Below are 27,849 nucleotides of genomic sequence, written 5' to 3' on the forward strand. Positions count from 1 at the left end.
CAACTGTACAGGACCTTGGTGAGACCACATTTGGAATATTGTGTGCAGTTCTGGTCACCTCACTATAAGAAGGATGTGGAAGCATTGGAGAGAGTGCAGAGGAGATTTAGCGGGATGTTGCCTGGTTTGGAGGGTAGGTCTTATGAGGAAAGGTTGAGGGAGCTGGGGCTTTTCTCTTTAGAGTGGAGGAGGATGAGAGGCGACTTAGTAGAGGTTGATAAGATGATGAGGGGGATAGATAGAGTGGGCGTTCAGAGGCTATTTCCTCGGGTGAATGTAGCTGTTACTAGAGGGCATAACTATAGGGTTCATGGTGGGAGATATAGGAGGGATGTCCAAAGTAGGTTCTTTACTCAGAGAGTGGTTGGGGTGTGGAATGGACTGCCTGCTGTGATAGTGGAGTCGGACACTTTAGGAACATTTAAGCGGTTATTGGATAGGCACATGGAGCACACCAGAATGATAGGGAGTGGGATAGCTTGATCTTGGTTTCGGACAAAGCTCGGCACAACATCGAGGGCCGAAGGGCCTGTACTGTGCTGTACTGTTCTATGTTCTAAATGCGAGGTGATGCATTTTGGTAGATTGAACCAGGGCAGGACCTACTCAGTTAATGGTAGGGTGTTGGGAAGAGTTACAGAACAAAGAGATCATGGGGTACATGTTCAAAGCTCCTTGAAAGTGGAGTCACAGGTGGACAGAGTGGTGGGGAAGGCATTCGGCATGCTTGGTTTCATCGGTCAGAATTGAATACAGGAGTTGGAACGTCTTGTTGAAGTTGTACAAGACATTGGTAAAGCAACACTTGGAATACTGTGTGCAGTTCTGGTCACCCTATTATAGAAAGGATATTATTAAACTAGAAAGAGCGCTGAAAAGATTTACTGGGATGCTACCAGGACTTGATGGATTGAGTTATAAAGAGAGGCTGGATAGACTGGGACTTTTTTCTCTGGAGCGTAGGAGGCTGAGGGGTGATCTTATAGAGGTCTATAAAATAATGAGGGGCATAGATCAGCTAAATAGTCAATATCTTTTCCCAAAGGTAAGGGAGTCTAAAACTAGAGGGCATAGGTTTAAGGTGAGAGGGGAGAGATACAAAAGTGTCCAGAGGGGCAATTTGTTCACGCAGAGGGTGGTGAGTGTCTGGAACAAGCTGCCAGAGGTAGTAGAGGCGGGCACAGTTTTGTCTTTTAGAAAGCACTTAGATAGTTATATGGGTACGATGGGTATAGAGGGATATGGGCTAAATGTGGGCAATTGGGATTAGCTTAGGGGTTTTTTTAAAAAAAAGGGCGGCATGGACAAGTTGGGTCGAAGGGCCTGTTTCCATGCTATTACTCTATTACTACCTCTGGCAGCTTGTTCCAGACACTCACCACCCTCTCTCCCTAAACCACTTGACTCTGTCTTTCTTTAAGAGGCTCTTTTAAACCTACCTCATATCTGTCCTCGTGGTTCAACATCACATTTTGCCTGATAAAACACTTCACACGAGGAGCATTGAGATGTTTTGCTACGTTAAAGGTGTTATATAAATGTTCTTGTTTATATCCAAGACTTCCATTCAGAACCATTCTGTTGATTAGACCACACTAGGGTTCAGTGCTTCCAGAATTTTCCAAATTTTATTGTTTTCAAACATTCCCAAATATGAAAACTATAATTACCTAGAATATATTGCAAAATGGTTTTTAAAAATATTTCGGCATGCAATATTTCATTTGCCACAACTGCATGTAAACGTCTCTGAACATAGTGATTTAGAATTGCTTTCTTCAACAGTAGTTAGTTAGTACAGACAAAAATTGGAGTTATCTGATATTTTATAGAAATATTTATTTTTGCTGTTCCTAAAAAAAAGGTTTCCCCCAATTATTTTATTTTCAGTAAATTTTTCCATTGATGAGGGAATGAGATTGAAGTAAATTCTGTGGTACTCTTTGAATCATTACGTATATTAATTATAAAAAGAATTTCTGGAAGTCATAGTCTGTCTCATTGTTGTGTTGACGGTGTTAGCTCATTGAAGGTTTCTTGGACATGGACATTCAATAGAAACATTTCAAGTCCAAAAAGGGCTGTTATTTAAGCAAGTTTAGTAATTTACTTTTAAAAAATTGTATTTTAATTTACTTTTACTTCATTTCAATCCTTATTTAGTTATACATTTACAGCTTAGTGAATAAAGGCAGACGCTGGATGAAAGGATTTTCATCATTTGGAATAATTTCATTGCTTCCAGGGTGTAAAGCTTTTGTGGAGAGGCTTCTTGTTATAGCGTGTTGAAAGAAAGGAAACTGTATCATCCATCTTTAATCATACACATCTTAACCCTACCCTTAACATAAACTGACCATAGGTATTAACATAAAACTAATTTTCAGCAGTTGTTTGCAAGCATATGGGGGGTTTGTGATTTTTCTTTTCCATTCAAATGTGTAACCAAAATGCAAGTTGTTACTTATGTTGTATCCTTTGGCTATTCAGAAATTCTTCATGACCAGCCTGGTGGAATCAGACATTTATGGCGCAGAAGGAGACCATTTAGTCTCTTGCATCTGTACCGATTGAAAGAGTTATCCAGCCTGATTCCTATATGTAGCTCTTGGTCAGCATCTCAAGCATGTAACCAAGTATTTTTTAAACGCAATGAGGGTTTCTGCTCGACCATCCTTACAGGCCTCCCACCATTCCAGACCCCCACCACCCTTTTGGTGAAAACGTTACTCCTCAGCTGCCTTCTGCCAATTCCTTTAAATCTGTACTCCTGGTTACTGGCCTCTCTGTTCAGGGAAATATCTTCCTATCCACTCCATCCAGGCACTACTCAACCTCCTGGTCAATGAAAATGTGCAGTGGCTTTTTGTGCTCCTGGAATTTTGTTCTTCCCAATGCAGCAAAGTAGATATTGCAACATTTCCGCAACTTTCATTGCAGAAATTTTATACAATGAGTGAATTTTGAGACTAATTATAAATTTATTTGTTATTACTAGTGAAAAATTAACTGAATATTTTTAAAAACACCTTGCACCATTGATAAGCCATTCAGAATGTAACGCTGTGTACATGAACTCCATTTACTGTAATTTTATCTGGGATATGTAGAAGGAGTGCTATACTGACATTGCAATCCAACCCAATTCAGCAATACAGTCAGTCAGTACTGGACAAATAGATGTTTGTTTCACAGTGCAGTAGTTGCAACCCACTTAATCGCCTTATTGGTGAAAGCTCCATACAGTGTAGCAATGAAATATCCAGGCCAATAGCCTGCTGTAGTAGCCAATCTCCGCCAGGGCAGATTTTAGAGAGCAGGCAATTGGCCTCAGCTTGCCTGAACTAAGGAGGAAAAATAGACAGGGATTCTAGTTCATGATCCCCATTCAGTTGCACTTGTCAAGTCCACTTCTGTGAACATGGATGTAATGCATTGCATGACATATCACTTTCTGACATGCTGAGCCTGATTTTCAATTCTGTGCAAGTGAATGGATGGGTTTTCAGTGGGTTAAAATCTCACTACCAAAGTGTAAGCTTGCACATAAAGAATGGCCACTTTGGGTGGGGTTACTGATCTACCGCCACCTGAGAACTTACCCCAGTCAGATTCAAGGAGGAAGAACTGAGTGACTTAAAAAAAAGGAAATAAAAATAATGTGTGGTTTCAATGTTGTCTCTTGAGCATCTTATGGCTCTTGATGGAGCATTTCTTCATCCATTCATTATCAATCTTTTAAAAAAGCTGTATTATCTGTTTTTTGAGTTGTAATTCAAAGCATGCTTGGTTATATGTTTGAATGAAAATTTGTTTTTACTAAGATATATTTTCATTTTGGACACTGACATCACTCCAGACTGAATTCTATTGAAAGTATATTAGAAGTGTATGAGTGTTCCTATAATATGCTTGCATTATTTTTCATGTGAGCAGAACGCAATCATAATCTTGAATTCACCAATATTCCCATCCATATGTTCTCACAGCTGAACACAACTCATTTGCCACATCCCAACAATCCAAGGATGCAGAATCCCCTCCGATCCCTGAGCCCAGTAGTATTCCTATCCTCTGATTCGGATCCACTTCACAGGAAGCAGTCAGATTTGCACAGGAGCCAGTCAGCTGAGAGCAGTTATTCACGTTCCCCTGGTCGCAGGCAGCTACCCTTCATTCCAGGCCACACCAAGCTGCCTTCTATCATTCGCATCTCCAAAGCTCAGCTCCAACAGGTGAACCAATAGATTATCTTGTTTACAGTACTTTCCACTGAAGTAGAGGATTTTTAATTTAACATTTTCTTGCCTTGTATCAGGAATAAATGTTTAACTTTTTGAAATGCATCAATTAGAGTTTTGCACTAACCCTAAAGTTACTGACTTAAAATGTATTAATTGGTTTATTTCATTAACATTCTCGGATTGTGTTGAGAAATGTTTGCATTAAGGAACATCCTCTGTTTAGGAGAAATGTTGCAACTGTTAATGAGTAGAGCTTTTGAATGAGTAATCAATTGATAAATGTGGCATTGACTTTTGCTGGAATAAAAACAATTTAAAGTAAGGATATACTTGAGTGCATTGTTGAGTTAATGCTTCTCACTTCAGTAAAATAACAGTTAAATGGTTGTTGAAAAGTAATTGGTCATTATAATGTTTCAGTCGGTGATCACTGACATCTGGACAGTTATCCCTCATTCATTTAAAAGTTCATCTATATATTTTTGTAAAATGAGGGACAGTCAAACGAATCGATTTATAGGCAAGCTCTGACAAAAAGTGTGCTTTATAAAGACCTAATTTCCAGAAATAAGAGGGAAAAACATATATACTTCAGAATGTCAATTGGACTCTTCTTGAGAAAATAATCTTGAGGTCCTAATGACACCACAGCTGGAGGCTAAACAAGGCACTGCCACTCAAATGACACATGTAAAATGGGAATATTGTAACTCTACCAAACCCATGCATTTTATTGATTGTGCATAGTATTACAGTGAAATAAATGAAATCTATCTTTAAGTGCTGCTGTCTAGATGCCCATATGAGGTCTGCGTGAATTGTTTTGGCTACGAGGTGGATTAAGTTGCACTTTGTTGAAGTTCCATGTAAGCTTGGTACAATAATTCTTGTTTTATCATGTGGGAATATCCCAGCATTTCATATTATTAATGTATAATGATTGCGGTTAAGTAGGCAAAATAATACGAGATTAAGTGAAACAAGTAGATCAATTAATTTATTTATATCAACATTACAAGAATATAGTCATTCCCATCAGATATATTTGTACTAAATAAACCAAGAACTTCCTCACAAGCTGAAAATGCCAGTTCTGCAGGTCATTGAAATGGTGCTCAGATAAATTTAGATATTGGAAGTAGGAATTAACAAAGTGATATAGCAGCCCAAGTAAACAAGAACTTGAGAGATCAGTTAGATGAGATTTGATATACACCAGATACAGATCAAGCTTTCATTCTCTATTATGCTGTGGTGTACACTGTAGAAAGAAAGAATTTGCATTGATATGGCATCTTCATGCTCTCGCACACTGCAGAGTGCTTCACAGCCAATTTTATACTTAGATGCTCTTATGTAGGAAAATGCAGCAGCCAATTTGCATGCAGCAAGTTCACAAGAAGAACAATGAGATCAATAACCAGAAAATCTATTTTTAATTATGTTGGCTCAGAGATATGAATAGAAAGAAAGACTTGAAAACTTGGGGATGTTTGAGTTGAAACAGCGGAGGTTGCCGAATGATTTGATGGAGTTGTTTGAAGCTAAACAGATGTGGTTGGGGTAAATAAAAAGAGACTTTCCAGTGATTGGACATCTTAGAACAAAAGGAGCCTTATTATAACAATGAGGGCAAGAGGAGCATTTTTTTTTACATAAGTGGTTTTGAGCAGAAATATCAGGGATTTCCTCGCACTGTGTAGAGGTTTTTAGAGGCTAAGTATTGAACTGAACTCTAGCTAATACAAAGACTTGCAATGACCGTATCCCTGGTGAAAGACATTCTGAAAGACGTGCTGGTTAGGTGCATTGACCAGAACAGGCGCCGGACTGTGGCGACTAGGGGAGTTTCACAGTAACTTCATTGCAGTGTTAATGTAAGTCTTACTTGTGACTAATAAATAAACGTTATCTTTTATTGACCAACGTACACTGGGAGACAAATGTTGGGCATTCCAACACCTCTCTGAAGTTACATCACATTGGCAATATAATCATACAATTTCCAAACATCTTTTTACACACCCACTGGCTCATCCCAGTCAGAACTGAAGCAATCATCATTAGTGCAGGTCAATCATTATTCGTAAATGCATATACTTTGGCCAATTACATTTATTCTCTGACAGCATGGGAACAGTTGTTACAAGTGATTTCAGCCTGTCTTTCCCATGGCCACCTCACCTGTTGGTTGCTCCAGACCATCTTATCTGATTTAATACTTTGTCTATTCATTAAGCTGTCTGGGTTCACTAGCTTCGTCCTTGGTTGGTGAAATATTCTATTCATGAGGACTGTCTAGACCTCACCCATGTCGATAAGAGCTGTGCTGCTCTGAGTGTATTGTTATAAAGAATGTGGTTCACTCTCCTTGACTGACTACTTCCCATGGTGCCTTATAACTGTGCCATTAGCCAAGATGTATGCTTTTTCAATAACACGCTTTTCAGAAATATATGTTTAAATTCTCTAACTGTCGTTATGTGTTTCTATGCAAACAGTAACTTTGTAAAATATATGTATAAGGCAGTCTGTGATTCACTCTGTTTTAATAGTCTTATTAGTATTTTAGTCCCAGGGTATTTTGAATCCCTCTGACACACCACATGAAGGAGAGAGAATTTGAGGAGTGGTCAGGAATTTGAGGAATGGTCAGTGTAATAATTCAGCTGAATGCCAGTTTCCCGTCACCAAAGCACCTTTTCTTGAGTTCCAAGAAAGGACTGCTCCCGGGCTCACAACGAGGTAGTGCAACACCTCGGGACCGATGACACGGGTCTGGGTGAAGTAACAGGTTTAAAAGGCCCTTAATAAGGGACCTCATACTTCGCAAAGCCACAGGGAGATGTATTAACGATCCCATCATGGCCATCATAACAGTCAGTAATTGGCATCACATGCATTTCCCAGTGCCTGGCTGTGGAGCATTTGGCAGATATCTTGGAATCGGCCCTTTTCCTGTTCTTTCACCTGGGAAGCATTCTTAGTATAAGACTATGGAATGAAGAGTGAAGTAAATAGATTGGGGAAATTAGGACTGTTATCTTTGGAGAAGAGAAGGTTGAGAGGAAATTTGATAGAGATATTCAAAATCATGAAGGGTCTGGGCAGAGTAGATGGGGAAAATCTTCTTCCCACTCAGTGGTGGAAGGATTGAGAACGAGAGGGTACAGAAATTGGCAAAACAAACAATGGAGACGGAAGGAAAATCTTTTTCATGCAGTGTATGTTTAAGATCTGGGAGTATAATGGAGGCAGGTTCATCTGAGGCATTTAAGAGAGAATTGGATTATCATCTGAAAAGGATGAATGTGTGACGTTATAGGGGGGAGATTGGAGAATGGCACTAGATTAATTGCTCATTCGGAGAACAGGCATGAACATGAAGGGCCAAACAGCCATGTGCTGTAACAATTTTGAGATTGTGTAAAAAGAGAATAAAAGACTTGCATTTTTCAGAATCTCCAAATGTCTCAAAGCACTTTACAGGAAATGAAATGCTATTTAAAAAAAAGTTTAAAATGTATTTATTAGTCACAAGTAAGGCTTACATTAACACTGCAATGAAGTTACTGTGAAATTCCCCTAGTCGCCACACTCCGGCGCCTGTTTAAGTCAATGCACCTAACCAGCATGTCTTTCAGATTGTGGGAGGAAACTTGAGCACCCAGAGGTAACCCACGCAGACATGGGGAGAGCGTGCAAACTCCACACAGACAGTGACCCAAGCCGGGAATCAAACCCGGGTCCCTAGCACTCTGAGACAGCAGTGCTGCCTCAATGTGCCACTATGCCACCCGTGTTGCAATATAAAGTCAATTAGTTGAGTAAAGCACAAAAAAGATGTTGAAACACAAAACAGGTTAGCCAGCATCTGTGAAGTGAACAGCAAGGAATATACTTTGGACATGGTCCTTTTTCAGAAGCTCCTCTTCAGAACTGTAGAACATAAGAAACAGGAGCAGGAGTAGGCCATCTAGCCCCTCGAGCCTGCCCCGCCATTCAATAAGATCATGGCTGATCTGAAGTGGATCAGTTCCACTTACCCGCCTGATCCCTATAACCCCTAATTCCCTTACCGATCAGGAATCCATCTATCCGTGATTTAAACATATTCAACAAGGTAGCCTCCACCACTTCAGTGGGCAGCAGATGTATGCCCCCTCAAATCTGCTCTGGCAATCAATAACATTATGACTGAACTTTGCACATAACTCCACTTTCCCACCCTATCCCCATATCCCTTGATTCCCTTAGGGCCCAAAAATCTTATCAGTCTCTATCTTGAACATACACAGTAACTGAGCATGCACAGCTCTCTGCCCCTACCAGAGGCTTGAGCATGGAATCCGAACTGACATTCCCAGTGTAGTATTGTGGGTGTACCAGTGTCAGAGGTGCCAGATTTCGGAGGAGATGTTAAAATTGTTTAACACCTTCCTTCTTGGGTCGATGTAAAGATGTTAAGGCACCATTTCAAAGAAAAATGGTGGGTGGGTTCACCTTAGCTGATGAAAGTTTTGCTAAACTTTCCACTGCTTTCCTGGCAAGGAATACTCATTTATTGGGAGATTGCTTAACAGGGTTGCCAAGCACTTAGTCCAGACCTGTGAGGGATGTCAGGGAAGTGAAGTACAGTAAGAAGTCTCACAACACCAGGTTAAAGTCCAACAGGTTTATTTGGTAGCAAACACCATAAGCTTTCGGAGCACAGCTCCTTCGTCAGATGGAGTGGATATCTGTTCTCAAACAGTGCAAACAGACACAGAAATCAAATTACAGAATACTGATCAGAATGCAAATCTCTACAGCCAGCCAGGTCTTAAATGTACAGACAATGTGGGTGGAGGGAGCATTCAACACAGGTTAAAGAGATGTGTATTGTCTCCAGACAGAACAGCTAGTGAAATTCTGCAAGTCCAGGAGGCAAGCTGTGGGGGTTACTGATAATGTGACATAAATCCAACATCCCGGTTTAGGCCGTCCTCATGTGTGCGGAACTTAGCTATCAGTTTCTGCTCAGCGACTCTGCGCTGTCGTGTGTCGTGAAGGCCAATTTTTAAACTCACTGCCCCAGCCGATGAAGGCAAGCATGCCACATGCCTTCTTGACTACCTTCTCCACCTGCGTTGCCACTTTCAGTGACCTATGTATGTGTACACCCAGATCCCTTTGCCTATCAATACTCTTAAGGGTTCTGCCATTTACTGTCAATACCTTATTTGATCCATGCCAAGGCAGAATATTGAATTTTGGGCACGTCCAACATTTGTGATGAGTAGAATGTAGAGTCCTGCCAGCAGCCTAGTATTGTCTGCAAAAAAAATGGAAGTTGCAATAGCTTTAGAAAAGAACAGCCACTCTGAGACTGTCTTATATTCACCATATCATTGTTGAAGACAAACTGCCATACTCCATTTTTTTGTAGGCGTTTCCCAGCTACTCAAAATCATAGAGCACAAAAGAGGCCCTTCAGCCCATTGAGTCTGCACCAACACATCAGAAACCTGAACTCCCACCTAACCCCATCTGCCAGCACTTGGCCCATAGCCGTGAATGCTATGGTGTGCCAAGTACTTATCCAAATACCTTTCAAAGGATGTGAGGCAACCTGCCTTTACCGACCTCCCAGGCAGCGCATTCCAGACTGTCACCACCACCTGGGTTAAAAAAAAAGTTTACTCATCTTGAACCTATGTCCCCTCGTGACTGACCCTTCAACTAAGGGGAACAGCTGCTTCTTTTCCACTTTGTCCATGTCTCTCATAATCTTGTACACCTCGATCAGGTCACCCCTCAGTTTTCTCTGCTCCAACGAAAACAATCCAAGCCTGCGCAACTTCTCTTCATAACTTAAAAGTTCCATCCCAGGCAGCACTCTGGTGAATCTCGTCTGCATCCCCTCCAGTGCAACCACATCCTTCTGATAATGTAGTGACCAGAACTGTACACACTACTCCAGCTGTGGCCTCACCAAAGTTCTACACAACTCCAACATGACTTCCCTGCATTTGTAATCTATGCCTTGATTGATAATGGCAAGTGTCCTATATGCCTTTTTCACCACCCTACTAACATGCTCTTCCGCTTTCAGAGATCTATGGACAAATGCACCAAGGTCCCTTTGTTCCACAGAACTTCCTAGTGTCCTACCACTCCGAGTACTTTCTTGTCAAATTACTGCCTCCAAAGTGTATCAGCTCACACTTTTCAAGGTTAACTTCCATCTATCACTTATCTGCCCATTTGAGTATTCCGTCTATATCTGGGCGGCACGGTAGCACAATGGTTAGCACTGCTGCTTCACAGCTCCAGGGACCTGGGTTCGATTCCCGGCTTGGGTCACTGTCTGTGTGGAGTTTGCACATTCTCCTCGTGTCTGCGTGGGTTTCCTCCGGGTGCTCCGGTTTCCTCCCACAGTCCAAAGATGTGCAGGTCAGGTTGATTGGCCGTGCTAAAGATTGCCTGTTAGAGTCCTGAGATGCATAGGTTAGAGGGATTAGTGGGTAAATATGTAGGGATATAGGGGTAGGGCCTGGGTGGGATTGTGGTCGGTGCAGACTCGAGGGCCAAATGGCCTCCTTCTGCTCTGTAGGGTTTCTATGATTCTATGATATCTTCTTGTATCCCAAGGCATTCTGCCTCACTGTTAACCACTCGTCTAATCTATGTGTCATCCGCAAACTTATTAATCCTACCCCCCACATAGTCATCGATGTCATTTATATAAATGAGGAATAATAGGGGGCCCAACACAGATCCCTGTGGTACGCCACTGGACACTGGCTTCCAGTCACTAAATTAGCCTTCTGTCATCACCCTCTGTCTCCTGCAACTGAGCCAATTTTGAATCTACTTTATCAAATTACCCTGTACCCCATGTGAATTTACCTTCTTTATAAGTTTCCCATGTGGAATCTTGTCAAAGGTTTTGCTGAAACCCATATAAACAGCATCAACTGCACTATCCTCGTCTACACACCTGGTCACCTCCTCAAAAAGTTCAAATAAATTTGAGGCATGACCTCTCTCAGACGAAGCCATGCTGACTGTCCTTGATCAGGCTTTGTCTCTCCAAGTGGAGATAGATGCTCTCCTATAGAGGTTTCTGTAATAGTTTCCCTACTACTGACATGAGACTCACTTGTCTATAGTTCCCTGGTTTATCTCTACAACCCTTCTTGAATAGCAGAACCACATTAGCTGTTCCCCAGTCATCTGGCACTTCCCCCGTGGCCAGAGAGGAATTGAAAATTTGGGGCAGAGCCTCATCCAATCTCCTCCCTTGCCTCCCACTGCAGCCTGGGGCATAATTCATCTGGACCTGGAGATTTATCCACTTTTAAGGCTGCCAACACCTCCAATACCTTGTCCTTCCCTATGTCAATTTGCTCAAGAACAACCTCTCAATCTCTCTCCCTGAATTCCATACCATCGTCCTTATTCTCTTGGGTGAAGACAGATGTGAAGTATTCATTCGCCACTCTACCAATGTCCTCTGGCTCCACCCACAGATTGCCCCCTTCGTCCCTAATGGGCCATTCTCTTTCCCTGGTTATCCTCTTCCCATTGATACACTTGGAGAATATTTTGGGATTTTCCCTTCTTTTGCAGGCCAGAGCTTTCTCATATCCCCACTTTGCATTCCTAATTACTTTTTTAAGCTCCACCCTGCACTTTCTATACCTCACTAATGCCTCCACGGATTTGTCCCCCTTGTATTTTTTAAAAACCTTCCTTTTCCTTCCTTCTCGTTGTATTCTGAATATTTCTGGTCATCCATGGTTCTCTAGACTTGTTATTCCTACCCATCACCCTAAAGGGAATATGCTGGGCGTGCACCTTCCCCATTTCCTTTTTGAATGCCTCCCACTGCTCTTCTGTAGATTTTCCCATTAGTAGCTGTTGCCAGTCTACCTTGGTCAGATCCTGTCTTGTTTTACTAAACTCCGCTCTCTCCCAATCCAAAACTTTTTTTGCAGCTTGTCTATTTCCTTGTCTATAACAAGTTTAAATTGTACCATGTTGTGATCACTATCACTAAAATGCTCCCCCACCACTACCTCAACCACCTGTCCGGCTTCATTCCCCAGAATCAGATCCAGTACAGCTCCTTCCCTCCCTCAACATACTGATTTTAAAAACTGGATAAAAGCAAATCGGTCCCAACATGTACCATGTGCTTTTGACAAAGGGTCATCTGGACTCAACGTCAGCTCTTTTCTCTCCTTACAGATACTGCCAGATCTGCTGAGATATTCCAGCATTTTCTCTTTTGACTATTGATTTAAAAAATTCTCCTGTACACATTTCATGAAATCTACTTCATCCAAGCCCTTAATACTATGTATATCCCAGTTAATGTTGGGAAAGTTGAAATCATCTAATATAATAACCCTATTATTGTTTTTACACACCTCCACAAACTGAGCACATATTTGCTCCTCAATATACTTCTGACTATCTGGGAGTCTATAATAAGCACCTAACAATATGGCTGCCCCTTTTGTATTCCTAAACTCTACCCACAAATCTTCATTTCACCCCCCCCCCCCCCCCACCACCCACACACACACACACAAGATATAATCGCTCCTTACTGCAGTAATTGACTCCATAACTAATAATGCGACGCCTCCTCCTCTTTTATCTCCTCCCTTGTTTCGCCTGAACATTCTACATCCTGGAATGTTGAGTTGCCAATCGTGTCCTTCCTTCAACCATGTCTCTATGATGGCTACTATGTCACACTTCCACGTGTCAATCATTGCCCTCAACTCATCTGTTTTACCTGCAACACTCCTGGCATTAAAGTAGAGATGATGTGGAGATGCCGGCGTTGGACTGGGGTAAACACAGTAAGAAGTTTAACAACACCAGGTTAAAGTCCAACAGGTTTATTTGGTAGCAAAAGCCACACAAGCTTTCGAGGCTCTGAGCCCCTTCTTCAGGTGAGTGGGAATTCTGTTCACAAACAGAACTTATAATGACACAGACTCAATTTACATGAATAATGGTTGGAATGCGAATACTTACAACTAATCCAGTCTTTAAGAAACAAAACAATGGGAGTGGAGAGAGCATCAAGACAGGCTAAAAAGATGTGTATTGTCTCCGGGATATTGGGTTTATGTCACACTATTTGTAACTCCCACAGTTGCGTGGACCTGCAGAGTTTCACTGGCTGTCTTGTCTGGAGACAATACACATCTTTTTAGCCTGTCTTGATGCTCTCTCCACTCCCATTGTTTTGTTTCTTAAAGACTGGATTAGTTGTAAGTATTCGCATTCCAACCATTATTCATGTAAATTGAGTCTGTGTCATTATAAGTTCTGTTTGTGAACAGAATTCCCACTCACCTGAAGAAGGGGCTTAGAGCTCCGAAAGCTTGTGTGGCTTTTGCTACCAAATAAACCTGTTGGACTTTAACCTGGTGTTGTTAAACTTCTTACTGTATTAAAGTAGAGGCCATCCAGCCTGGCCTTACTCCCTTCAAACTTAATACAGTTGCACTCCCTCTGATTTGTTTGTGTTGCTGTATGATTCGTGCCCTTATTCTGCTAACAGTCTGTGTCTCCTCCCCCTGCCAAATTAATTTAAACTCCTCCCAACAGCACTAGCAAAATGTCCCTCAAGGATGTTAGTCCCGTTCTGATTCCGATGGAGACCATCCCGCTTGTATAGGTCCCACCTTCCCCAGAAATGGTCCCAGTAATCCAGGAATCTAAATCCCTTCCTCCTGCACCAACCCTTAAGCCACGCATTCATCTGCACTTTCCTCCTATTTCTCTGCTCGCTAACATGTGGCACTGGGAGTAATCGTGATATTGCAACCCAAGAGGTCTTGCCTTTTAGTTTACTGCCTTGCTCCCTGAATTCTTGATGCAAGGCCTCATCCCTTTTTCTATCTATATCATTGGTACCAACATGTACCATGACCTTTGCCTTCAGAATGCCCTGCAGCCGTTCAGTGACATCTCGGACCCTAGCACCAGGGAGGCAACATACCATCCTGCAAGAATATCTTGAAAGACTTGTCTCTTATATGATACAAAATAATAAAATGACAGAACCCTTAAGAGTATCCTGAAGTCAGGTTGACGGCCACAGAAGTGCTGTCTGTACCCCTGACTATAGAATACCTATTACTATTGCCCTGCCTCTCTTCCCCATCTCATATACAGACAGGCTGCTAGTGGTCCAGACGCTTGGCTCTGTCTGCATTCCCTGGAGGAACCAGCACCCTCACCAGCTTCCAAGATGGAATACTGATTTGCGAGCGAGACCCCAGGGGACTCCTGAACTACCAGCCTACATCTCTTGGACTGCCCGGTGGTCACCCATTCCCTCCCTTCCTCAAGTACCTTCAGCTGCAGTGCGACCACCTCTCCCAATGTGCTATCCACAGTGCTTTCAGACTCGCGGATGGGTATCTCATCTCATGCTTATCCTAGCCAAATTTAAGATGAAAAACTTATGATTCACGCATGCTTCAAAAAACACTTTGGAGTTTCTAACCTGAACCATAGCACCTACTCAGAACCTCCTCTCTGTTTATGTTAATTTATTTAATTGTTTCATAGTCCTTCTCCCAGATATACCCACATCATCTCTCTCACTAGAACACTGGCACAAAGTATTCATCTCGAACCCAACCTACATCCTCCGGCTCCACGCAAATTATCACTGTGGTCCTTAATGTGCCCGACTCTTTCCCTAGTTATCCTTTTAGTCTTAATGTACTTGTAAAACAACTTAGAATTTTCCTTTATTCTACCTGCCAGTATCCTTTCATGTCCGCTTTTTTGCTCTTCTAATTTTCTTTTTAAGTTCTCTCTTGCCCATTCTATACTCCTGTATGGCTTATGCTGTTTTAAGCCCTTGATGTCTGCCTAAGCCTCTCTTTTTCTCTTTAACCAATGCTGTATATCCCTCGATATCCAGGGTTCACTGGATTTGTTGGTCCCACCCTTTTTCTTTACTGGAACATGTTGACCCTGTACTCTCCCTATATCTTTCTTGAATCCCACTGTTGTGTTACAGGTTTATCTAAAACTGTTTGCACCCAATCCACTCTGACCAAATCATATCTGATCTTATTAAAATCCACCTTCCCCATTCTTATCCTTTTCCATAACAATCTTGACTCTAATGGTGTTATGATTGCTGTCTGTAAAATGCATCCCACTGATACCTTAATCACTTGTCCAGTTTGGTAACCTAAAATTAAGCCAAGGACCGTTCCCTGTCTTGTTGGATTTTCTATGTACTGGCTTAAAAAGTTCTTTTGGATACATTTTAAGAATTCCACTCCTTCTAAACATTTCACACTATGACTACTCCAGTTAATGTTGGAGAAGTTGAAATAAGAACATAAGAACATAAGAAATAGGAGCAGGAGTAGGCCATCTAGCCCCTTGAGACTGCCCCGCCATTCAATAAGATAATGGCTGATCTGAAGTGGATCAGTTCCACTTACCCGCCTGATCCCTATAACCCCTAATTTCCTTACCGATCAGGAATCCATCTAGCCGTGATTTAAACATATTCAACGAGGTAGCCTCCACCACTTCAGTGGGCAGAGAATTCCAGAGATTCACCACCCTCTGAGAGAAGAAGTTCCTCCTCAACTCTGTCCTAAACTGACCCCCCTTTATTTTGAGGCTGTGCCCTCTAGTTCTAGTTTCCTTTCTAAGTGGAAAGAATCTCTCCACCTCTACCCTATCCAGCCCCTTCATTATCTTATAGGTCTCTATAAGATCCCCCCCTCAGCCTTCTAAATTCCAACGAGTACAAACCCAATCTGCTCAGTCTCTCCTCATAATCAACACCCCTCATCTCTGGTATCAACCTGGTGAACCTTCTCTGCACTCCCTCCAAGGCCAATATATCCTTCCGCAAATAAGGGGACCAATACTGCACACAGTATTCCAGCTGCGGCCTCACCAATGCCCTGTACAGATGCAGCAAGACATCTCTGCTTTTATATTCTATCCCCCTTGCGATATAGGCCAATCCACCACTATCACTTCCCTATTACTTTTACTCTTCTCTGAATTTGCCTACGTATCTGCTCTTCTATCTTTCCACTTTTCAGCTTTATGAGGCACTGGATTGATAGCAAACTAAAACCAATAAAGGCCGTATGTACGGAATTGTCTTGAGCCTCAAACTTTCATACTAAGTCCATAGGGTGTGAATTACGCAGTGCAGTGCAACTGTAGAGCTCAATGTGTGAGGTACAGTTAATTACAGATGATAGCTTGTTTTTGATTTATTTCCTTCCTGTACCTATTGATACCAGTGATGCATGCCTATTTTCCATTCTATCAGTGTTGATGCATCTATGTGCAAAAGCTTTCTGAACAAATCAGATGTCAGGTTATCCTATATGAATAGACATTAAATTTGTTAGAATTTTACTATCTTTGTTCCTGAACAACCGTGTGTTAGATATGCAACCCACAGTTGTCCTCTGGAGTCATCTCTTACGAGAGGCCAACATTTCAAATATTAAATATAAAAGTTTAATACAATGGCTATTTCGATAAATTCCCTATCTGTGATTTAATTCAATACTTCTGAATGCAAGGCCCAGTTGTACTCAGTCTATGTCAATAGAGTAATCCTTTAATTCCCTTGTACACCTGACAGTTCAGTTAAATAATAGGTGAGTCTTGAAAAAAAGTGGATTAACATCTGAAGAGCAGTTTGTTATAAAGCTATAACAGAATCATGGCATTTGTTTGATATTCTGATTTGTAGAGTTCAAATTAAGTCATTTAGTTGCCCTAACTATAAAATATAGTTTTATTATGCACACTCTTGTTCTTCAGTTATCAGAAAATACAAGGTATTGTGGTGCCAGCCAGTTGATGTTTGGTTGTAACAACCTCAGTTGATTCAAATCTAAACCAATCATACTTGGGTTCTTTCCTACCTTTTCTTCCTGATGATAAACAAAAGAGATATGCATCATGGAGCTAATAGGAAAATCTTGTCCAGGCTGTGATTGACGTGCAATGTGGTTGGATTTATTTGTCATTCTATATCTTAAGAGATCTGCTATTGGAAAAATAGCAGTTCACAATAAAAGTCTTGACTATATAAAGTGAGCCACCTTACTAGCACATGACCCTGCAGTTGACACTATTTTCCACTCTGACCCGCATGTACAACTGTAAGAACTCGACATACCAGTCACACAAGATTTACTTAGACACAAAATACAAACATCTACATCACTCTTCGGTGCAGTTGGTGCATTGCAACCTCCAAAAAACGTCATTAAAATTGCCCATGTTGGCGAACAAAACATGAAGTGCAACAAGTGTTTGGACAAAATAAAAGTTTAACAAGCATCCACTGTGCAAGAACATAATATGCACCCAAAGAAAAACTAAGGGTGACTGGCATCTTTTAGAACAAAGATCAGAACTGTTAACTGATTATTCAATTTCTGGTAAGTTTTCCATCATTTATGGTGCTATCTAAATTATTTACAGAACAATCTCAGCCTTTTTATGTAATACATACAATGTGTATTGTAATAAAACTACTTCACATTGTCATATGGTCCTTTAGTTTTAAAAATAGTTAAATTAATCAGTGGACTGTCCTTCTATTTCCACAGATGGATTTGTCTATATAATTATCCTCCATTTTGATGCATTAATTGTTAGTGGGGGAGAAAGTCTGTAACCAGCACAAAGCAATCTGGATCACCAAAGAAGGCATAGAAAGAGAATACACATGGAAAATATATCCTTGAATAGTTAGGCAATGAAACTACTTCTGTACTGAAGTGATGTCATTCACAAGTCAGATAAGAGAGATGTCAGATAGAGAGCAGTGGTGTTGTCCCTTCATCCACATTCTAGTCTCAGAGCATAAAGAGCGATAACTATGGCTAGAATTGTGTGCTTACCCCCTTCCTCTACCAAGCGGGTTCTGAGGCTGGGGGAGTTAATTTGCTCGGACGGGATTCTACCTACCTCGACCCTGCAGTGATTTTACACTGGGGCTGGCAAGGTCTCGGATGGGAAGCCCACCTGTGTCCCAATTAAGGCTCTTAAGTGGCCATTTAATGGCCACCTAAGAAATGTTTCCTTAAGTGGGGGGGGGGGGGGCGCATCTGAAAATAAGGAACATTAGATCTCAGGCTGATTGTGGGGGGGGGGCATCCCCCACCTGGGAAGCCCCCTGCTGACTGGGGTAAGCATCCCTTGCCGCCCTGCAACCACTTTAATGTACCTGGATCTCCAGTCCCCAGGACATAGCTTCTGGTAGCTCTGTGCATTGTCTCTTCCGGTCACTGTAACACTGTTGCTGGAGGGACTGGAAAACCAGCAGCTTTACAATACAGGACTTCCTCCCAACTGAGGGTCAGAAGCCTGGTGTTATGCCAATGAAAACTTGTTAGAGCGAAAATGGCATCAAGGCTTTTGGAGTCATCAGGGGAGTGTTCCCTGCTGTCACTTTGGATGTCTGCCATCCTGAAACTGCAGGCCTATATGTCAGATGCTGAATACAGTTGTGAACATGGCAGTTTGACTTCAACTACACTACCAGTACACAAGTACTGAACGTTGGGTAATATGAGGATCATTTGCTTTTCAACACTTAATTTTGCACACAAACTACTGAAACATAGTTCATGCCACACAATGCCTTATAGAATGAGCTGAAGGCTATCATAAATGGAGTTTTGAGATATGATGCTCAGACTGATGCATCCCTCCAGCCTGAGGAATTCCTACCACAGATTCTCTCTCTATCATTTGTAAACTTCATCTATACTGAAGAAAAACATCCACAATCTGGCTTCCATACTTTTACTTATTGGCTATATAGTACTTGTTACAAAGCATGTTTTAAGGTAACTTCTCAGCCTTGACATTGTGGTTAATGTAAACCTACTACAAAATAATTAAGTTTCGAATGCGAGTCTTTACAGGTAATCAAGTCTTAAAGGTACAGACAATGTGAGTGGAGAGAGGGCCAAGCACAGGTTAAAGAGATGTGTATTGTCTCCAGCCAGGACAGTTAGTGAGATTTTGCAAGCCCAGACAAGTCATGGGGGTTACAGATAATGTGACACGAACCCAAGATCCTGGGTTCATGTCACACTATCTGTAACCTCCACGACTTGTCTGGGCTTGCAAAATCTCACTAACTGTCCTGGCTGGAGACAATAGACATCTCTTTAACCTGTGCTTACCCCCCTCTCCACTCACATTGTCTGTACCTTTAAGACTTGATTACCTGTAAAGACTCGCATTCCAACCATTATTATGTAAATTGAGTTTGTGTCTTTATATGCCCTGTTTGTGAATAGAACTCCCACTTACCTGACGAAGGAGCAGCGCTCCGAAAGCTAGTGGATTTTGCTACCTAATAAACCTGTTGGACTTTAACCTGGTGTTGTGAGACTTCTTACTGTGTTTACCCCAGTCCACCGCTGGCATCTCCACAACATACATGAGAACAGGGTTGGGCTTAACTGTGTCAACACTTAATATGGACGCTTTTCAGTCACTAACGAATAACCACTTGGGAAAGGATAACAAAGACTATAATGCCCATAGAGTTATAAATCAGTTAGAGTCAGGAACTTCAATCGAAAAGGGGAGAGATGTGATAACAATGAAGCTGAAAAATTGGCCAAAAGAGGATTAACAGCTTTTGACATTTAATCTTTTAAGGCACTTTTGAACAGGTGTGACATAGATGCAGTGGGAACTTTGGATCACAAGAATGAATCCCTTACAGCCAGAGACTCGGATGGAGAACAATTTGTTAGATGTATCCAGGAGGGCTTTTTGATAGAGTACGTTGACAATCCAACCAGTGAGGCGGCCATACTAGACTTGACATTGGGGAATGAGCCAGGTCAGGCGATCGATGTTGCAGTGGGGGAGCTTTTTGGGGTTTAGTGATCACAATTTCATACTATTTTGGGTAGTCATGGATAAGGACAAGAGTGGCCCTCGGGTGAGGATGCTTAATTGGGTGAGGGCCAATTACATCCAAATTAGACAGGAACTGGGGAATGTGGATTGGGAGCGGCTATTTAGGGCAAATCCACATTTGGCATGTGGGACACTTTTAAAGGCCAGTTGATTGAAGTGCAGGACAGGCGTGCCCCTGCAAAAATGAAGGATAGAAATTTGATTTGATTTATTATTGTCACATGTTTTGGTATACAGTGAAAAATATTGTTTCTTGCGCACTATGCAGGCAAAGCATACTGTTCATAGAGAAGGAAAAGAGAGTGTAGAATGTAGTGTTACAGTCATAGCTGCGGTATAAAGAAAGATCAACTTAATGCGAGGTAGATCCATTCAAAAGTCTGATGGCTGCAGGAAAGAAGCTGTTCTTGAGTTGGTTGGTACATGTCTTTGGACTTTTGTATCTTTTTCCCGACAGAAGAAGGTGGAAGAGAGAATGTCCGGGGTGAGTGGCGTCCTTAATTATGCTGGCTGCTTTGCTGAGGCAGCAGGAAGTGTAGACTGTGTCAATGGGTGGGAGGCTGGTTTGTGTGATGGACTGGGCTTCGTTCATGAAATGGCAGGATTCGGGAACTATGGATGACAAGGGAAATTGTGATCTTAGTCAAAAGGAAAAAGGAAGCATATGATAGGAATCAGCATCTAAAAAGTGACAAAGCCCTTGAGTACAGTGAAAGCATAAAGAACAAAGAAAAGTACAGGAACAGGCCCTTTGGCCCTCCAAGTCTGCGCCAATCATGATGTCTGCCTAAACTAAAGCCGTATGCACTTACGGAGCCCGTATCCTTCCATTCCTGTCCTATTCATCTAGTTGCCCCTTAAATGTCACTATCGTAACTGCTCCCACCACCTTCCCAGGTAGCGCATTCCAGACATCCACCACCCTTTGTGTAAAAAAAAACTTGCCTCGGACATCACCTCTAAACTTTTCCTCTAGTACTTGACTTTTCTACCCTAGGAAAGAGCATCTGACTATCCATTCCATCCATGCCACTCATAATCTTGTAAACCTCTATCAGGTCACCCCTCAACCTCCGTCGTTCCAGTGAGAACAAACCAAGTTTATCCAACTTCTCCTCATAGCTAATACCCTCCAGACCAGGCACCATCCTGGTAAACCTCTTCTGTACCCTCTCCAAAGCATCCACAACCTTCTGGTAGTGTGGCGACCTGAACTATACGCAACAAAAGCTCCTCCACGATAGTCCTCAACACCAGTACCCCACAAGGCTGTGTTCTCAGCCTCCTTATATACCGAATGACTATGTGGCTAAATTCCCCTCCAATTTGATTTTCAAGATTGCTGACGACACCACCGTAGTGGGTCAGATCTCAAACAATGACGAGACAGAGGAATGAGATAGAGAATCTGATGAACTGGTGCGGCGACGATAATCTCTACCTCAATGTCAACAAAATGAAGGAGATTGTCATCGACTTCAGGAAATGTAAAGGAGAGCATACCTGTTTACATCAACGGGGACGAAGTAGAAAGGGTCGAGAGCTTCAAGTTTTTAGGTGTCCAGATCACCAACAACCTGTCCCGGTCCCCCCATGCCGACATTATAGTTAAGAAAGCCCACCAACTTTCTCAGAAGACTAAGGAAATTTGGCACGTCAGCTACGGCTCTCACCAACCTTTACAGATGCACCATAGAAAGCATTCTTTGTATCACAGTTTGGTATGGCTTCTGCTGTGCCCAAGACCGTGAGGAACTACAAAAGGTTGTGAATGTAGCCCAATCCATCATGCAAATCAGCCGCCCATCCATTGACTCTGTCTACACTTCCTGCTGCCTCGGCAAAGCAGTCAGCATAATTAAGGACCCCACGCATCCTGGACATTCTCTCTTCCACCTTCTTCCTTTGGGAAAAAGATACAAAAGTCTGAGGTCACGTACCAACCGACTCAAGAACAGCTTCTTCCCTGCTGCTGTCAGACTTTTGAATGGACTTACCTTGCATTAAGTTGATCTTTCTCTACACCCTAGCTATGACTGTAACACTACATTCTGCACTCTCTCATTTCCTTCTCTATGAACGGTATGTTTTGTCTGTTTCGCGTGCAAGAAACAATACTTTTCACTATGTTAATACATGTGACAATAATAAAATCAAATCAAAGCCTTATGGCAGAATCTTCCATTCATTTTGTGTGACTCGTGGGGAAAGTCTGAGAAGCAGGATCTTTCATCTCAATGCTTCTAGTGCAATTCAGTGTTTCCAATAGTAGCAAGGAACTTTGGGAGCATGTCAACAAAATGTTTTAAAGGTCATTTTGATGAGGATGAGAAACAAATACAGCTGCCCATTTTCAAAATGGTAGGGTGAGGATTTGGATCTCAATGGAGGCTTAAATTAGCATTTATTTTTGGTCATCTACTGGATAATATTAGCAAAAGTTCTCTATCTCAAACTAGATTGTCTTTTAATCTGGGAAACCTGGTTATGCTACTTTGTGTTGCATTGGGGCACCAGTTTTACTGCTGATTTAACCACAACTTTTGATATTTAATCTTGTAAAGTGCTTCTGATCAGATATGTCATAGATACGGTAGGCTCTGTGGATCATAAAATATGAGTGTTGGAAATTGGAAATCCTGATGCTTTGAGAAGGCAAACTCTGTCTTTTGATTACTTGTTGATGCTTGTGGGAAAATGAGAACCAGGGATGAACAAAGACCATTTGGTCTATTGTTGCTCACTTTTCTAATCCCCCTAATTCTCATAATATCAGAAAAAGTATAAATGTAATTTGAAGTCCACTGTTGCTTCTCTCTCCACAGTACCTTTAGAACACAGAACAGAGAAACCCTACAATGCAGAAGGAGGCCATTCGGCCCATCAAGTCTGCACCGACAACAACCCCACCCCAGGCCCTATCCCCACAACCCCACACATTTACACCACTAATCCCTCTAACCTGCACATCCCAGGACACTATGGGCAATTTAGCAAGGCCAATCCACCTAGCCTGCACATCTTTGGGCCGTGGGAGGAAACCGGAGCACCCGGAGGAAACCCATGCAGACACGGGGAGAATGTGCAAACAGTGACCCAAACTGGGAATTGAACCCGGGTCCCTGGAGCTGTGAGGCAGCAGTGCTAACTACTGTGCCACCGGCCTGCCCCTTTCTTGTCTATTATGATATTTTTGTTTCTCCATGTAATTTATACTGCAATAATTTTTGCGTTGGACTTTGCCCTTTTTTATCCTCAAGTTCTATGTACTTTTCTACATGGTGCTGCGTCTTCTGATATCATCAGTAATTAATTCTCCACTCTTCACACATTCTTCTACTCTTAATTCGTTCTCTTTCGAGACCTTGTTTCTAATTCCCTCCTATGATCTTCTGACTTTAAAAACCTAAATGGTTAAGAGTTTGGGAAGGAAAACTTAGATATCTCCATCAGAGATTTAATTGTATTAAAAACTTGTTGCAGTTTGAAAATAATAAAATGACATTTTTTCTGTATCCAATAATAAAATGTCATTTTATTATTTTGTATCATTTAAGACTTAGAACCATAGAACCCCTACATTACAGAAAGAGGCCATTCGACCCATTGAGTCTGCACCGACAACAATCCCACCCAGGCCATATCCCTACATATTTACCTGCTAATCCCTCTAATCTACACATCCCGGGACACTAAGGGGCAATTTAGCTTGGCCAATCAACCTAACCCGCACATCTTTGGACTGTGGGAGGAAACCGGAGCACCCGGAGGAAACCCACGCAGACACAGGGAGAATGTGCAAACTCCGCACAGACAGTGACCCGAGCCGGGAATCGAACCCAGGTCCCTGGAGCTGTGAAGCAGCAGTGCTAACCACTGCCCTACCGTGCCGCCCCCTGATAGGTATCATATAAGAGACAAGTCTTTCAAGATATTCTTGAAAGACTTTTAAATGTATAAGACAATAAACTATATAGAAAGACAAACCTGGTTTACTGTTTCAAGCTAAACAATGATGGTTGGAACAAGAGAATATAGGATATAACTGACTGAGAGGTCAAGCTTGAATACAAAGAATTACCAACAGTCATGGCTCAATTGGTAAAGTTCTTGCCCTTGAGTCACAAGATTGTAGGTTCAAGTCCCACAACTGAGACCGGAACACACAAATCTAAGTTGACACCACTGCGGGAGTGCTGGACCATTGGAGGTGGCATCTTCTAGACCAGATGTTAAACTGACGTATTGCCTGCCCTTTTAGTTGTACCTAAAAGATTCCATTATGTTATTTTGAAAAGCAGAGGGGGAATTCTCCCCAATGTTGTGGACTAATATTTATCCCTCAATCTGCATCATTGATTTCTGGTCAGTATCACGTTGTTGTTTGCAAGAGCTTGTTGTGCAAATTGGCTGCAATATTTTATACGTTGCATTAGTGAAGTCACTGCAAAGTACTTTGTTAGCTGTAAAGCGCTTGGGAATGTCTTGAATTCATGAAAGCCGCTGTGTAAATGCAAGATTTTTAAATTTACACTGCAGAATGATCTGCTGGCTTTTGAGGTGGCGGTGGAAATCTCGGCTATAGCTCAGTGGTAACACATTTGCTTTAGAATTATAAAGTTTTGGGTTTGCATCCCATTTAGAGACTGGGTCACAAAATCCTTGACTGACACTTCAGTGCACTACTGAGAGAATGCTCCACTTCTCAGATTATATATTAAATTGAGGCCCTGTCTACCCTCTTGGACTAATGTAAGAGATCCAACAGCTTTATTTCAAAGAGCAGAGGAGATTTCCTCTGTCCTAGCTAATATTTATCCCTCGCCTAACATCGTTAAAATATATTAGTTTGTTCTATCTCATTGCTGTATGCGGGATCCTGCTATGTGCAAATTGGCTGCTAAATTACATCAATGCTTATTCTTCAGAAGTACTTAATTGGCTGTAAAGTAATTAGCAATGTTCCAAGTTGTGAAAGGCACTATATAAGTGCAACTTTTTTTTAGATTATTTTTCTGTTCCATCTTGTGTGTCCTTTCCCATCGGTCAGTATCTTGTGAGAAACTCTTCGAGTTGAAGTCGCATGGGATCAGAGGTGAGCTGGTAAGGTGGATACAAAACTGGCTCAGTCAAAGAAGACAGAGAGTAGCAGTGGAAGAGTGCGTTTCTGAACGGAGAGCTGTGACAAGTGGCGTCACAGTAAGAAGTCTCACAACACCAGGTTAAAGTCCAACAGGTTTATTTGGTAGCAAATACCATAAGCTTTCGGAGCGCTGCTCCTTCGTCAGATGGAGTGGAAATGTGTTCTCAAACAGCGCACAGAGACACAAAATCAAGTTACAGAATACTGATTAGAATGCAAATCCCTACAGCCAGCCAGGTCTTAAAGGTACAGACAATGTGGGTGGAGGGAGCATTAGACACAGGTTAAAGAGATGTGTATTGTCTCCAGACAAAACAGCTAGTGAGATTCTGCAACTCCAGGAGGCAAGCTGTGGGGGTTACTGATAATGTGACATAAATCCAACATCCCGGTTTAGGCCGTCCTCATGTGTGCGGAACTTGGCTATCAGTTTCTGCTCAGCGACTCTGCGCTGTCGTGTGTCGTGAAGGCCGCCTTGGGAGACAATACACATCTCTTTAACCTGTGTTTAATGCTCCCTCCACCCACATTGTCTGTACCTTTAAGACCTGGCTGGTTGTAGGGATTCGCATTCTAATCAGTATTCTGTAACTTGATTTTGTGTCTCTGTGCACTGTTTGAGAGCACATTTCCACTCAATCTGACGAAGGAGCGGCGCTCCGAAAGCTTATGGTATTTGCTACCAAATAAACCTGTTGGACTTTAACCTGGTGTTGTGAGACTTCTTACTGTGTTCACCCCAGTCCAACGCCGGCATCTCCACATCAAGTGGCAGTACTCAGGGATCAGTGCTGGGACCTTTGCTGTTTGTAATATATTTAAATGATTTGGAGGAAAATGTAACTGGTTTGATGAGTAAGTTTGCGGACGGCACAAAGGTTGGTGGATTTGTGGATAGCGATGAGGACCATCAGAGGGCACAGCACGATATAGATCAGTTGGAGACTTGGGCGGAAAGATGGTAGATGGAGATTAATCCGGACAAATGTGAGATAATGCATTTTGGAAGGTCTAATACAGATAGGAAATATACAGCAAATGGCAGAACCCTTAAGAGTATTGATAGGCAAAGGGATCTGGGTGTACAGGTACACAGGTCACTGAAAGTGGCAATACAGGTGGACAAGGTAGTCAAGAAGACATACGGCATGCTTGCCTTCATTGGCCGGGGCATTGAGTTTAAAAATTGGCAAGTCATGTTGCAGCTTTATAGAACTTTAGTTAGCCCGTGGAATATAGTAATCAATTCTGGTCGCCACACTACCAGAAGGATGTGGAAGCTTTGGAGAGGGTACAGAAAAGATTTACCAGGATGTTGCCTGGTATGGAGGGCATTATCTATGAGGAGAGGTTGGAGAAACTTGATTTGTTCTCATTGGAACGACGGAGATTGAGGGGCGACCTGATAGAAGTCTACAAGATTGAGAGGCATGGACAGAGTGGATAGTCAGAAGCTTTTTCCCAGGGTGGAGGAGTCAATTACTGGGGGGCACAGATTTAAGGTGCGAGGGGCAAGGTTTAAAGGAGATGTACGAGGCAGATTTTTTACACAGAGTAGTGGGTGCCTGGAACTCGTTGCCGGGGGAGGTAGTGAAAGCGGATACGATAGTGACTTTTAAGGGCATCTGGACAAATACATGAATAGGATGGGAATAGAGGGATATGGTCCCCGGAAGGGTAGGGGGTTTTAGTTAAGTCGGGCAGCATGGTCGATGCAGGCTTGGAGAGCCGAAGGGCCTGTTCCTGTGCTGTAATTTTCTTTGTTCTTTGTTGTTCTTTCACCTAGAGCTGTTCGGCCTGATGAAAGCAATGTTTTTAATCCACAAGGACAAACAAAAAATTGGAATGGGAACCTAGGCGAGTTATTCCCCTAATGATCTCCGCCCCTTCATCTCATGGGAGCTGAGGCTGATTCTTGCCCCTCTGAGATCAGCCAATTTAGTCCGCCTCCAGGATCACACCAGGGGCCCATATAGTCTACCAGATCTTTTCTATTTCAATTACTCTTTTAGAATCACTTTTTCTAACTGTGACCATATAGAAGATATGTCAGTAAGAAATCACTCCAACCAGCTGAACATAGTGAAAGCTCTTGAGAGAAATGCAACTGTGCTTTTGGGCCTTTAGCATTAAATGATGCATTTGAAATGGCTAACTGTCCGGATTATTATATTAAGATAGAGACTAAGAGGCATAACTAAGAAGCTGATTGCCATCTTGTGGTAGAGAGAAGTGAAACTGCTCTGGAGTTGGCAGTGCAAACTAATGGCAAATTTTAATTGTTGACTTTACTTTCCTGCTGTAAATAGCCATCATATTTCCTTTTTAAAAGCCCATTTGCCATATTTAGTTTTCCTTTCTCTTTTTTTTGCCACAGGCGTCTTTCACTGTTCTGCAACCTCCTTGATACAAAGGAGGCGGCCAGTAATTTTGATCACAGCTACTCTCTGATCACAACATGAGAGGTGTGACAATGGAAAAGTTAGTTTT

General features: G+C 42.1%; 1 protein-coding gene across 4 annotated transcripts in view; it reads left to right on the top strand.

Annotated features, from left to right (window-relative positions):
* Nucleotides 1–27,849, top strand: part of LOC144507035 (tau-tubulin kinase 2-like) — a 285,213-nt gene that overhangs the window by 246,021 nt on the left and 11,343 nt on the right. For 2 of the 4 annotated variants that reach the window (XM_078233619.1, XM_078233620.1), the window contains one exon: nt 3,990–4,235. The exons of the other annotated variants lie outside the window; for them this stretch is intronic. In XM_078233619.1, the coding sequence (XP_078089745.1) occupies nt 3,990–4,235 (246 nt within the window). The remainder of the gene's footprint in view (nt 1–3,989; nt 4,236–27,849) is intronic. 4 annotated transcript variants of the gene reach the window in all.

The sequence above is a fragment of the Mustelus asterias genome, chromosome 18, assembly GCF_964213995.1.
Source record: "Mustelus asterias chromosome 18, sMusAst1.hap1.1, whole genome shotgun sequence".
In the NCBI taxonomy this organism is placed as follows: domain Eukaryota; kingdom Metazoa; phylum Chordata; class Chondrichthyes; order Carcharhiniformes; family Triakidae; genus Mustelus; species Mustelus asterias.